General features: G+C 42.2%; 1 protein-coding gene across 3 annotated transcripts in view; it reads left to right on the forward strand.

Annotated features, from left to right (window-relative positions):
- Positions 1 to 15,111, forward strand: part of ankhb (ANKH inorganic pyrophosphate transport regulator b) — a 112,627-nt gene extending 97,516 nt beyond the window's left edge. For all 3 annotated transcript variants that reach the window (XM_064942588.1, XM_064942597.1, XM_064942606.1), the window contains 4 exons: positions 10,627 to 10,756; positions 10,949 to 11,072; positions 13,086 to 13,185; positions 13,932 to 15,111. In XM_064942588.1, the coding sequence (XP_064798660.1) occupies positions 10,627 to 10,756; positions 10,949 to 11,072; positions 13,086 to 13,185; positions 13,932 to 14,048 (471 nt within the window). In that variant the 3' untranslated portion in view covers positions 14,049 to 15,111. The remainder of the gene's footprint in view (positions 1 to 10,626; positions 10,757 to 10,948; positions 11,073 to 13,085; positions 13,186 to 13,931) is intronic.
- The last annotated feature ends 209 nt before the right edge of the window (positions 15,112 to 15,320 follow it).

A 15,320-nucleotide genomic window follows, 5' to 3' on the forward strand; every position in this document is an offset into this window, starting at 1 on the left:
TCCATATTGATGTAAATACACACGCTAATATACACGTCCATATAGATTTGAATATGCACGTTAATATACACATCAAACTACACATCCATATTGATGTAAATACACACGTTAATATACACGTCCATATAGATGTTAATATACACAACCATACACAAAAAACAAAACACAATGATGAGGTTATAAGCAGGATGAATTCACAGCCAGATGTGCTGTCTGTACTGAACAGGTCACACCATGAGATTGAAATCTTCATGAAGCCTTTATAAATCTAGAATACTGTAGATGCCTCACAATCTTTTATAAAGGTTTCATAAAGCCTCAATAAAGTATACTTAGTTTACCAAACAAAGCTCATTGGGTGACCATCGCTTCAGTAGTTAAATCTGCATCATTCACTCAACCATCAGATGCTGGAGAATGTGCTGTTGTTTAGCCTCTTCAAATATATTTTTCCATAGGAGTAACGTACAGAACCTCATAACACGAAAAAGTGTGTTTTCCATCAGCAAGGTTAACCACTGAGTTAGCATGTTTTTATTATTTATGTCGACAGTTTTCTGTGGAGTTGAGTGGGTAATAAAGTTACATAAACTACTTACAAGGTGACACAACAAACCTTAGGAGATACTTATTTTCTTGTTTAATATTCAATGTACCTTCACTCTGTCCAGGGAAGCATTTATCAGAATATAGTCAAACATGCCTTTATACTTGAAATAGAATCCTTACTAGTATCTTCACTTTCCTACTATGATTGTTTATCAAAAGTGCTTGAGCAATGGAAGTGTCACGTTTGTTGTAAGAGATGGACCAAGGCGCAGCGTGTGTTGAGTTCTACATATTTATTTAAAGTAAAACTTCTTCAACAAAACAAATAACAAGCAACAAAATGTGACTACGTGGTGCAACAAGCACGAAACCAAACAATATCCCACAAACACAGGTGGGAAAAATGGCTACCTAAATATGATCCCCAATTAGAGGCAACGATCATCAGCTGCCTCCAATTGGGAACCATACAAAACACCAACTTGGAAATATTGAACTAGAACACCCCCTAGAACCAAGAGCTCTCTATGGTCAGGGCGTGACAGTACCCTCCCACCCAAAGGTGCGTACTCCGGCCGCAAAACCTGAAACCAAATGAGGAGGGTAGGGAGGGTGACTAGGGTGGGTGGCGGCTCCCGGTGCGGGTCGCCACCCCCGGCACTGAGCTGTGAGCCTTGCATGGACTGAGAGGAAGGCTCTGGCCTTGGAGTGGTACTGGATGCTGTGCCTGGACTGGGCACCGGCGCAGAGGAAGGCTCCTGCCATGGAGCGGGACTGGACGTCGTGCCTGGACTCTCTGGAACGTTGACCGTCACTGGAAGCTCCGGGCCGTTGACCGTCGCTGGACGCTCCGGGCCGTTGACCGTCGCTGGACGCTCCGGGCCGTTGACCGTCGCTGGAAGCTCCGGACCGTGAACCGTGAACCGTCGCTGGAAGCTCTGGACTGTAAACCGTCGCTGGAGGTTCCGGGCTGTAGCGGCGCACTGGAGGCCTAGTGCGTGGAGCTGGCACAGGACGTACCGGGCTGAAGAGGCACACTGGAGGCCTGGGGTGTGGATCTGGCACAGGTGTCACCAGATGGGTGACACGCACTTCCGGGAGGATGCGGGGAGCTGGCACAGGACGTACCAGACTGGGGAGGCGCACTGGAGGCCAGATGCGTGGAGTAGGCACAGACTTCACCAGACTGCTGACAGGGTCTTCAGGTCAAATGTTGAGCCGAACACATTTGACCAACATCTCTCTCATCTCTCCCAACTTCTCCATTGCCTCCCTGACGGTCTCTGGCTCTTCAGGGTGAGTACGGGAGCTGGCACAGATGGCACCAGACTGATGACCTGCTCATCCGCTGCTCCGCCGACCACCCCTCGTGCCCCTCCCAACAAAAAATCTTGGCGTTTCTGTGGCCACGGTTCCCGGCATTGTTGCTGTCCTTCCTGAGTCCTCTGCGACTCCCGCCAAGGAAGGGTCTCGCATCCACTCATTACTTCCTCCCATGTCCAAAACTCCTTTACCTCGTGAACACGCTGCTTGGTCCTCTTTTGGTGGGATATTCTGTCACATTTGTTGAAAGAGACAGACCAAGGCGCAGTGTGTGTTGAGTTCCACATATTTATTTAAAGTGAAACTTCTTCAACAAAACAAATAACAAGCAACAAAATGTGACTACGTGGTGCAACAAGCACAAAACCAAACAATATCCCACAAACACAGGTGGGAAAAATGGCTACCTAAATATGATCCCCAATTAGAGGCAACGATTACCAGCAAAACTCCAATTGGGAACCATACAAGACACCAACTTAGAAATATTGAACTAGAACATCCCTTAGTCATTCCCTGACCTACTACACCAGAGAGAACCAAGAGCTCTCTATGGTCAGGGTGTGACAGGAAGCAATATAGTTCCCATTCCATCTGCAAGTGATTCATCTTTAGTTTGTGTGAAAGTCGATTCAGAGTTGAGATTAATAAGCCCCTTACACACAACACATTTGGCACAACGGTTGTGATACAATAAAATAATTACACAACCATTTTTATTTTATTTTTTACATTTATTTAACCAGGTAGGATAGTTGAGAACAAGTTTTAATTTGCAACTGCGACCTGGCCAGGATAAAGCATAGCAATTCGACACATACAACAACACAGAGTTACACATGGAATAAACAAAACATAGTCAATAATACAGTAGAACAAAATAATATATACAGTGAGTGCAAATGAGGTAAGATAAGGGAGTTAAGGCAATAAATAGGCCATGGTGGCGAAGTAATTACAATATAGCAATTAAACACTGGAATGGTAGATGTGCAGAAGACGAATATGCAAGTAGAGATACTGGGGTGCAAAGGAGCAAGATGGATAAATAAATAAATACTGTATGGGGATGAGGTAGGTAAATAGATGGGCTATGTACAGGTGCAGTGATCTGTGAGCTGCTCTGAAAGCTGGTGCTTGTCACTTTCTGCTTTAGTTTGGTCAGGGCGTGAGTTGGGGTGGGTGTTCAATGTTTTTGTTCTATGTTGTGTATTTCTGCTTTTGGCCTGGTATGGTTCCCAATCAGAGGCAGCTGTCAATCGTTGTCTCTGACTGAGAACCATACTTGGCTAGCCTGTTTTCCCACTCCTGTTTGTGGGTGGTTAATTTCTGTTTAGTGTCTGTTCACCTGGCAGAACTGTTTTGTTTTCTCTCGTTATTATTTTGTGTAGTGTTCAGTTTGTTCAATTAAAATATGACGAACACTTACCATGCTGCGCATTGGTCCGATCCTTCCTACTCCTCCTCCGAAGAGGAGGACGAAAACTGTTACAGTGCTTAAAGCTAGTGAGGGAGATGTGAGTCTCCAGCTTCAGATATTTTTGCAGAGATTTTTGTAGTTTGTTCCAGTCATAGGCAGCAGAGAACTGGAAGGAAAGACGACCAAAGGAGGAATTGGCTTTGGGGGTGACCAGGGAGATATACCTGCTGGAGCGCGTGCTATGGGTTGGTGCTGCTATGGTGACCAGTGAGCTGAGATAAGGCGGGTCTTTACCTAGCAAAGACTTAAAGATAACCTGTAGCCAGTGGATTTGGCAACGCGTATAAAGTGAGGGCCAACCAACGAGAGCGTACAGGTCGCAATGGTGGGTAGTGTATGGGGCTTTGGTGACAAAACGGATGGCACTGTGATAGACTGCATCCAGTTTGTTGAGTAGAGTGTTTTGGCTATTTTATAGATGACATCACCGAAGTCAAGGATGGGTAGGATGGTCAGTTTTACGAGGGTATGTTTGGCAGCATGAGTGACGGATGCTTTGTTGCGATATAGGAAGCCAATTCTAGATGTAATTTTGGATTGGAGATGCTTAATGTGAGTCTGGAAGGAGAGTTTAGAGACACCCAGGTATTTGTAGTTGTCCATGTATTCTAAGTCAGAGCCATTCAGAGTAGTGATGCTGGACAGGCGAGCAGTTGCGGGCAGTGATCGGTTGAATAGCATGCGTTTAGTTTTCCCTGCATTTAAGAGCAGTTGGAGGCCACAGAAGGAGAGTTGTATTGCATTGAAGCTCGTCTGGAGGATAGTTAACACAGTGTCCAAAGAGGGGCCAGAAGTATACAGAATGGTGTCGTCTGCGTAGAGGTATACCAGAGAATCACCAGCAGCAAGAGCAACATCATTGATGTATACAGAGAAGAGAGTCGGCCCGAGGATTGAACCCTGTGACACCCTCATAGAGACAGCCAGAGGTCCGGACAACAGGCCCTCCGATTTGACACACTGAACTCTATCAGAGAAGTAGTTGGTAAACCAGGCGAGGCAATCATTTGAGAAACCAAGGCTGTCGAGTCTGCCAATAAGAATGTGGTGATTGACAGAGTCGAAAGCCTTAGCCAGGTCGATGAATACGGCTGCACAGTGATGTCTCTTATCGATGGCGGTTATGATGTCGTTTAGGACCTTGAGCGTGGCTGAGGTGCACCCATGACCAGCTCTGAAGGCAGATTGCATAGCGGAGAAGGTACGGTGGGATTCGAAATGGTAGGTAATATGTTTGTTAACTTGGCTTTCAAAGACCTTAGAAAGACAGGATAGGATAGATATAGGTCTGTAGCAGTTTGGGTCTAGAGTGTCACCCCTGTCTTTCACGATAGCGGAATGGGCCTTCAGCGGGCCTGTTGGAATCCTCGGGCAGATTATGTCGATATTCCAGTCGTACGGGCAGTAGAAGGGGTCCGGATATTGTAGCCCAGGAGTGAGCCGGGAGATTGTTCTAGCATGGGCTAGCCCCAGGCTAGTTGGTGATAGCTCAGGGACGGAAACGTTAGCCAGGTGTAGTCAACCCTGGTTGTGGAAGCACCTCAAACTTTTTGTGTAAATATTTTATGCAGACAAACTCAGTGGTAACAAAAAACACACAGTGGGGCAAAAAAGTATTTAGTCAGCCATCAATTGTGCAAGTTCTCCAACTTAAAAAGACGAGAGAGGCCTATAATTTTCATCATAGGTACACTTCAACTATGACAGACAAAATGAGAAAATAAATCCAGAAAATCATATAGTAGGATTTTTTATGAATTTATTTGCAAATTATGGTGGAAAATAAGTATTTGGTCACCTTCAAACAAGCAAGATTTCTGGCTCTCACAGACCTGTAACTTCTTCTTTAAGAGGCTCCTCTGTCCTCCACTCGTTACCTGTATTAATGGCACCTGTTTGAACTTGTTATCAGTATAAAAGACACCTGTCCACAACCTCAAACAGTCACACTCCAAACTCCACTATGGCCAAGACCAAAGAGCTGTCAAAGGACACCAGAAACAAAATTGTAAGCCTGTACCAGGCTGGGACGACTGAATCTGCAATAGGTAAGCAGCTTGGTTTGGAGGAATCAACTGTGGGAGCAATTATTAGGAAGAGGGAGAGACAATGGCTGCCCCACTCTGTTGTGCAAGCAAAACTCTGCGAACACCCAGCTATCCACTGACGCAATGTTATCTTTCTCGCTCATTTTTCAAAATAAAAGCCTGAAACTGTCTAAAGACTGTTGACACCTTGAGGAAGCCATAGGAAAACGAATCTGGTTGATATCCCTTTAAATGGAGCGAAGGCAGGCTATGGAACATGGAGCTTTCAAAATAGAAGCCACTTCCTGGTTTGATTTTCCTCAGGTTATATCAGTTCTGTTATACTCACAGACAATCTTTTGACAGTTTTGGAATCTTTAAGAGTGTTTTCTATCCTAATCTGATTATTATATGCATATTCTCGTTTCTGGGCCTGAGAAATAGGCAGCTTCAAATGGGTACGTTTTTTAGCCAAAAACAAAAATCCTGCCCCCTACACTCAAGAAGTTAAGATCCAATTCTTATGTACTATGACGGCCTACCAGAAGGCAAAAGGCCTGCGGGGACGGGGGCTGGGATTAAAAATAAAATACAGATATAGGGCAAAACACACATCACGACAAGAGAGACAACACTACATAAAGAGAGACAACAACATGGCATGGCAGAAACACATGAAAACGCAGCATGGTAGCAACACAACATGGTAGCAGAAGAACATGGCAGTAGAACATTATGGTAGCAGCACAAAACATGGTACAAAAATTATTGTGCACAGAATGGAGAGATGAAGAGAAGTGTTTTTACAGAGTAGTATAGAGTGCAGCAATGTGTCCTATAAGGAGCATTGGTGGCAAATCTGATGGCCGAATGGTAAAGAACATCTAGCTGCTCAAGAGCACCCTTAACTGCCTATCTATAAATAACGTCTCCGTGATCTAGCATGGGTAGGATGATCGTCTGAATCAGGGTTAGTTTGGCAGCTGTGGTGAAAGAGGAGCGATTTACTGTTGTTGTTGGGGAATGGTCCTTTACGACGTCCAAACAAAGTTTGTCCTGTTGTATTATGGGGATTCTGAGGAGGACATCTGCACAGATGGGGGGGGGCTTCAAAGGCCTCTGCATTTGGGTGGGGAGGGGCTGTGAAACTCTCCTGCCATTGTTAGGCTCAAAGGTTTTCACACCTCTCACTTCAGTGCTAATTCTTTCCTAGCAGCTTGATAGCTTAGTAGCCTTATTTATTAACCTGTTGAAACTCTGGGGGCGCTATATCATTTTTGGATAAAAAGACGTGCCCGTTTTAAGCGCAATATTTTGTCACAAAAAGATGCTCGACTATGCATATAATTGGTAGCTTTGGAAAGAAAACACTCTGACGTTTCCAGAACTGCAAAGATATTTTCTGTGCGTGCCCTAGAACGTCAGCTTCAGGCAAAACCAAGATGAGACGGCATCCAGGAAATGAGCAGGATTTTTGAGGCTCTGTTTTCCATTGTCTCCTTATATGGCTGTGAATGCGAGAGGAGTAAGTCTGCCCTTTCTGTCGTTTCCCCAAGGTGTCTGCAGCATTGTGACGTATTTGTAGGCATATCATTGGAAGATTGACCATAAGAGACCACATTTACCAGGTGTCCGCCCGGTGTCCTGCGCCGAAATTGGTGCGCAAAAGTCAGCTGCAAGTATTTTTCCACAGAATTCAGAGAAGAATGCAGGCTTCCACGAACGATATATCAATGAAGGGATATGTGAAAAAACACCTCGAGGATTGATTCCAAACAACGTTTGCCATGTTTCGGTCGATATTATGGAGTTAATTCAGAAAAAGTTTGACGTTGTAGGTGACTGAATTTTCGGTTCGTTTCGGTAGCCAAATGTGATGTACAAAACGGAGCGATTTCTCCTACACACAGACGCTTTCAGGAAAAACTGCGCATTTGGTATGTAACTGAGAGTCTCCTCATTGAAAACATCCGAAGCTCTTCAAAGGTAAATGATTTTATTTATTTGGTTATCTGGTTTTTGTGAAAATGTTGCGTGCTAAATGCTACTCAAAATGCTAAGCTAGTTTAGCATACTCTTACACAAATTAGTCAATTGCTATGGTTCAAAAGCTTATTTTGAAAATCTGAGATGACAGTGTTGTTAAGAAAAGGCTAAGCTTGAGAGCAGGCGCATTATTTTCATTTTATTTGCGATTTTCAGAAATCGTTAACGTTGCGTTATGCTAATGAGCCTGAGGCTTTAGTCACGATCCCGGATCCGGGATGGGGAGATTCAAGAGGTTGCTTTATATAACAAAATTACAGAGAGAATTATTGTCTTTTACTTTTTGGCGTCAGAAAGTAGGTTCAGACTGAACATTAAATCAAATCAAATCAAATGTATTTATATAGCCCTTCGTACATCAGCTGATATCTCAAAGTGCTGTACAGAAACCCAGCCTAAAACCCCAAACAGCAAGCAATGCAGGTGTAGAAGCACGGTGGCTAGGAAAAACTCCCTAGAAAGGCCAAAACCTAGGAAGAAACCTAGAGAGGAACCAGGCTATGTGGGGTGGCCAGTCCTCTTCTGGCTGTGCCGGGTGGAGATTGTAACAGAACATGGCCAAGATGTTCAAATGTTCATAAATGACCAGCATGGTCCAATAATAATAAGGCAGAACAGTTGAAACTGGAGCAGCAGCACGGCCGGGTGGACTGGGGACAGCAAGGAGTCATCATGCAGGTAGTCCTGAGGCATGGTCCGAGGGCTCAGGTCCTCCGAGAGAAAGAAAGAGAGAATTAGAGAGAGCACACTTAAATTCACACAGGACACCGAATAGGATAGGAGAAGTACTCCAGATATAACAAACTGAACCTAGCCCCCCGACACAAACTACTGCAGCATAAATACTGGAGGCTGAGACAGGAGGGGTCAGGAGACACTGGAGACACTGTGGCCCCATCCGAGGACACCATTACTCAACATTACTCACACCTTTTTGTGTTGGATGGTATTTCCGGGTTCCGCTGTGTGTCTTCAGCAGGTACTGCTATAGAACTGCTATTTGTCATCCAGTGGTTTTAGCATTACATCTCTGTTGTTTGTGATATCGTCATCAATGTTGGTTTCATGAATATTATTGTTTAAAGTAAAAAAAGAAACAAAAGGATCTCATCTAGTTCCCCAAAGCCCCCTACTTTCAGGCCTCTTGTTTTAAGGAGAGCTTCGACAAGTCTCGGCTCGTGTCTGTGACCCACACGGGTAGAGAACATTTTTGTAGTTCCAATGTTGTGTATTTTCCAGCCCAGGTCAGTGCTGTCTACACTCTTAGAATTAGTGGTGACTTGCCTCCCGGTGGCGCAGCGGTCAAAGGCACTGCATTGCAGTGCTAGCGGTGTCACTATAGATCCGAGTTTGATACCAGGCTGTGCCGCAGCCGGGCACGACTGGGAGACCCATGAGGTGGCATACAATTGGCCCAGCCCAGAGTCATTCAGGTTCGGGTTTGTCCTTGTCCCGTCGCGCTCTAGCGACTCCTGTGGCGGGCCGGGCGCATGCACGCTGACACGGTCGCCAGGTGTATGGTGTTTCTTCCGACTCGTTGGTGCGGTTGGCTTCCGGATTAAGCGAGCAGTGTGTCAAGAAGCAGTGAGGCTTGGCAGGATCGTGTTTCGGAGGACGCACTGTTAGAATTATAAATAAATATATATTAGAATATGTAATATGCATAAACATTCAAGGAACATTTTCATTTGCAGTGTACAAACTGACATTTACACACACTAACAGGTGACCAAAAATAACTATCTGAAAGCCACAACTCTAATAAACCGCACCTTCAATCTGATAGGCTGCCACGTCTACAATATATTATTAGAAACGTTCAAAATTGAACCCCTACCATCACAAAAAGGTTCCGGTTCGAACTCGAACCCTTAATGAACCTATTTTCTACACAATTGGCTGGAAAGACTCAATTCTTCAGGAAGCTTAGTTTCCCATCACTATTTAAAATGTGCCTGTTATCCGTCCACTGTGTCTGCATTGTGACCAGATTTCCTGGTCCCTTCCTTTATGCAAATTATTTCACAGCTTTTCTTTCAAAATAATATGATTATTTTTAAATTGCAAGACACATATTGATGAAATCGGACAATGGTTCCACCGATCAATGATTTTACAGGGTGGAGTAATGCTGATTTAAATGGTTTCTCTGTCCAGACCTGTCTACACTTGTAAGGTGTCCAGACACAATGTTTGTCTAACTACCTTCGGAGCTGGGCAGGATGATATGATCACAATGTGTCTTTTGATTGTCGCCACCTGTCTAAAAATGTGGTCACAATCAGAATGTGGACATGATCATGACAAAGGAAGCACGTTAGAACCAAGTATAATGAGTGCTTTTGTAAACAAAGTGTGGTCAGAGTGATGAACTGCTGACTCCATATTAGGCTTTGCCCCATTTAGGCGTTGTGGTCTAAGTAATGGAGGGCTGTCTTTCCAGATCAGTTTGTACATTCCTCATTCTCTGTGGTATGTGCATGATGCTAGTATTCAAACCCCTTCCCCTTTTCCACATTTTGTTATTCTAAAATTGATTAAATAACTTTTTTCCCTCATCAATCTACACACAATACCCCATAATGACAAAGCGAAAACATTTTTTTTTTAAATGTATTAAAACAGAAATACATTACTTACATAAGTATTCAGGCCCTTTTCTATGACACTAGAAATTGAGCTCAGGTGCATCCTGTTTCCATTGATCATCCTTGAAATGTTTCTACAACTTGATTGGAGTCCACCTGTGGTAAATTCAATTGATTGGACATTATTTAGAAAGGCCCCACAGTTGACAGTGCATGATTGAGCACAATCTGGGGAAGGGTACCAAAACATTTCAGTTTTTTTGTTTTTAATGCATTTGCAAACATATCTAAAAACCTGTTTTTACTTTGTCATTATGGGGCATTTTGTGTAGATTGATGAGGAGGAAAAAACAATTTAATCAATTTTAGAATAAGGTTGTAACATAACAAAATGTGGAAAAAGTACAAGGGGTCTGAATACTTTCCAAATGCACTGTACAAATGTAACACAGTCCATTCATGTGTCACTAGCGAACCCTCCTCAAATCCTAACCTTACCTTCACAACGAAACCATGGAACTGACCATTGATCAGGCCAGAGTAATTTAACCCTAATCCTAACCCCCTGTGGCTTCAGACAGTGTTAACTCTGTGTTTGGTTTTGGCTGTCCAGCTATGCTTTGTGGTGTTCTGGACGCCTCACATCTCGGAGAGGATCCTCGTAGACATCATTGGTGTGGACCATGCCTTCGCAGAGCTCTGTGTCCCTCCACTGCTAATCTTCTCCTTCTTCCCTGTTCCAGGTAAGATCCAAGTAGGGAATCAGTGGAAGTGGAATGTTTGAATTTGTCAACAGGAATGTAATTTTAGTTGTTCACCCTAACATTAAAGGTAGACTCATCCTATACAGGAGGGAAACTTCCTGCTTACCGATGTAAAAAAAAACAACTCATTTATACATGAAAAAAAAGCATGTATTTATTTTACCATGACAGTGACCATCCGGGCTCACCTGACAGGCTGGCTCATGACTTTGAAGAAGACCTTCGTCCTTGCTCCCAGCTCTGTCCTGCGCATCATCGTACTGATCACCAGTCTCATTGTACTCCCTTACATGGGGTAAGTGAAGTGCACACTTCTGCTTTCACGGGTCTCACAAGTGTTCACTTCACTACTTGCCAATCTCTTGAGCATGGAGCTAGTGTCATTAGAATGATGTGGAAACCTCAATGCTGTGAGTGTGCACTCAATATCTCAGAACAAGTGTTCAACTTATCATTCACTAGGCTCAAAATTGGCCACTTTTATTTTTTCTCTCATTCCCATGCTTGGCCCTAGTGTTCACTTAGCCAGTTACTAGTTTCAAATCTGTCAATTTTACCACCACTCATTCCTGTTGTTTTCTTTTATTGGGAGAAGTGTTCACTTCACTACTCACTTTTTAACATGTTAACTTTTTGGGCCAGTTTTTCAGACACCGACTAAGCCTCGGCCAGATGTTTCAAAAAATAAATAAATGTTTGATGGAGATTCTTCCATTGAGCTTGTTTTTTTTGTGGTTCTTTGTGGCTCAGTTGTTAGAGCATGGCGCTTGCAACGCCACAATCGTGGATTTGCTTACCACTGGGGTCACCCATATAAATATTGTATGCATGCATGACTGTAAGTCGGTTTGAATAAAAGTATCTGCTGAATGACATTTGTGGCCTAATATATTGGCACCCTTGTGCTTTTCTTAAATAATTCACCATTTCTTCTAGAAATTGAAATAACTTTTAGTCTCCACACCTTGGATTTTCAACATTGCAGAACCAATTTTATTTTACAGCTTCCCCGCCTTGAATCCTCACCTTAATAACCATTAGTGGGGAAAATGCTAAACTGACACAAGATCAGTGTTCAGGGGCGACTTCAACCTATACCAATCCGAGGCACCATTGCAATCATTGGCGCCACCTCCTGGACGTGAAGTGTTTTTGTGCAGACCCCTAGGAAGGTTGTGGAGAAATGTATTGTACATCCGTGTGTGAACTAAGCGCTAGTCTATAAAGTCACCAATCTACTTTTTGTCACGCTTCAGTTGCTCTTCAGTGGACCTCGTAACTTAGTGAACCAGTGGTACTATGTCCCAAATGGCACAGTAATCCTTACATAGAGCACTACTTTTGACCAAGGCCCATAGAGCTCTAGTCAAAACTAGTGCACTATATAGGAAATATGGGAAATATAGGAAAAATGGACTATAGGAAATATGGTGCCATTTGGGACAAAGTCTGGGTCAGTACAAAATAACTGCTGTATTGAAAGTGACCATAAGTTAGTTAACTATTTTGTGTAAAAAATACAGTATAACTTTGCTTACATGAGGTATGATGAGGTTATCTTACGGTCTTATTTTCAGTAATACATATAGTAATACACAAGAAGTATGAATGCTGGCTAACTGAAGGTGTATGAAAATATTTTGTACTTTTACTTCACTACATTCCTTATGAAAATATTGTACTTTTTGCCTCATACATTTTCCTTGACACCCAAAAGTACATGTTACATTTTGAATGCTTTTAAGCAGGACAGGAAAATAGTCAAATTCACGCACTTATCAACTGAACATCCCCGGTCATCCCTACTGCCTCTGACCTGTCGAGTCACTAAACACATGATTAGTTTGTCAATTATATCTGAATGTTGAAGTATACCCCTGGCTTTACGTACAGTTAAATAAAAAATAATGGTGCCGGCTTGTTTTCTTAATATAAGACATTTTGAAATGATTTTTACTTTTGATACTTAAGTATATTTTAGAAATTACATTTACTTTTGATACTTAAGTACATTTTAAAACAAATACTTTTAGCATTTTACTGGGTGACTTTTATTTTTACTTGAGTCATTTTCTATTAAGTCATCTTTACTTTTACTCAAGTATGACAGTTGGGTACTTTTTCCACCACTGCGTAGAAGATGCACCAAGTTAACAGTATTAGTGGGTCAATTTCCACAGCAAACCAGGAGTGTTGAAGCACGAGGCTAAACTTCTCCTCTGTTTTGGTCCCGTTGCTACCATGTTGTAGCAGCATGAAGCTGCGCGCGTACATGTCCTTGGCTTACATTGTAAGATTTGTATTTCAGGGTGCATGGAGCCAGTCTGGGAGTTGGGTCTCTCCTTGCCGGATTCCTTGGAGAGTCGATAATGGTGGCAGTTGCTGCCTGCTATGTCTATCGAAAACAGGTAAGGTGCACAGCATAATCCACACGGCAATCTGGGGCCTAATTCATAACACATTCGTTAGCACATATTTGATAGTAAATTATGTGTTCAACAATATCCATAGCAACAATTTGATTAATAAAAATATGCCATTTATATAGATTGTGCATGAAAATGTGGGATTTATAAATGAAACATGCTTATTTGTGACTTATTTGTGTTTACAATACTTAAACCACATTTTCACATATTTTAAGAAAAGATCGTATGCGGAAATCTACTATAAAAACGTAAGAACTTTTTAGAAATGAGCCCCTGATCCGCTAATGTTGCACCATGAATGAATCTGGATCAGGGGCTCATTTCTAAAATGTTCTTACATTTTTATAGTAGAGTTCTGCATTAACTTACCAGCAAATTTGCGATTCACTTGCAGTAAACCGTGGGAACCCAACCTGATTCAGGACTCCACATAGACCTTAAATGCAGATGTTTCATAAAGATATTTGTGTTTTAGTCATCAAACCTGGAAAAGGCAATGGCATGGGAAATATTACTATTATTTAACAGAGCACAAATATGTTATACTGTATGTGGCTTGATTGCTATAAGACACGTTATTGCTACAATTATCCAGTTGAACCAAGTAAGAAAGAAAGTAATCATTATCAGTTATCACATAAAATAAAGGTGAAATAAAAAATAAAACATTTTGTTCTAAGTGTTTATAACTCCGAGGTGATAAAACACATTTGTCCTCCATGTAGAAAAAAAAGAAAGACACAGAAGTTGAAGAGGTGGGGGAAGGGGAAGAAGACTCAGCACCGATGAATGATGTGCGGCCCCGGCGACGAATGGACGATATCGTGGAGGAAGATGAGTGAGCCAAGGATGCTGTAGGACTCTTGAAGGACATGCAAGGGAGTTCCCTTGTTTTACTGGGGCAGTTTTTCAATCATTTTTGGCAGCCTGTTGATACCCCCCCTTTAACCTTACACAGTTTATAAGGTTTGGAGAATATCTAAACAACACTCCTTTATGTTTCATCTGATTGCTACCAAGCCAGCGAAGCATGGTAAAGATGCTAACTTGTACCAAAGCAAATGTTGCTCATTTAACTCCATATGTTCGCCAAACTTTTCTGTGCTGCCGTCCTCTACTTTTATGAGGTATTATGAGGAAACACACAATTTTACTGTACTGTACAACTTCAACCGCTTGGAAAACATATATTTTGTTTTACTTTGAATGTACAAGATAAATCATGTAGAATAAGTAATGATGCTGAGGTAGGTCTTTGTGTTGTGTCCTTTTAACTTTATTTATTTTGGCTGTACACCAGTTGGGGAACAGTTTATGGTTCCCAATAATAAACAATAAAATAACTAATATGATATATTAACCACAGATTTCTATCAAAGTTGAGAATGAAAAAGGGAGTTTTAAATAGTTTCCTGGTGTGCGAGTGATGGTTTGGTGCCATTATGAAACATTTATATTATAATGTTGATGATGTAAGAAAACATCGTCAATTTCTGTATAAGTGATGTTAACCGAAATGGGGGGGGGGGTTGACTGGACAACTGTTGTTTCTTGTTTTTATATCATGTCTGTTGTAATATTCTGTTTAATTTCGATCTCAGGATGTAACTCCATGATACATACCGTGTGGTGGTGTCGTTGTTGATCTCCCCCCACACCCATTCTGTATTATGAACTCTCCATTGCCGATGATGCACAAGTATTTAAGTGTCTGAAGAGTCTGTACGTTTTCTATAGATTGTAGTGAATAGCGAAGTCTTACCAACTCATGGGGCCTTTTGTATTTAAAATATGACCGCTAATGCCCTGTCCAGTGTAACAAGAGCTAATATGACTTCTCTTATTATTGTCTATCAAAGGGACAGTTCTATTCTACAATGATTAAAGGGTGATTCCGTCGTTTAATTTCCCTCTGAGAGTGTTTTTACTGTAGGCTAGTATTTTGTCCCCTTACATTCAGTGGCTGCTAAACATTTTTAGCTCGGCATTCAAAAGTTCCTTTCTACCCAAGGGCATCCACACTTTTGTGACTGAATTGCCGTAGCATGGATAAGAATGGTCAGGGATCCCACTGTAGTTGGTTTTGGATCTGTACCTCATTTAGATAGGAAGCT

The sequence above is a fragment of the Oncorhynchus masou genome, chromosome 3 (genome assembly GCF_036934945.1).
Source record: "Oncorhynchus masou masou isolate Uvic2021 chromosome 3, UVic_Omas_1.1, whole genome shotgun sequence".
NCBI lineage: Eukaryota > Metazoa > Chordata > Actinopteri > Salmoniformes > Salmonidae > Oncorhynchus > Oncorhynchus masou.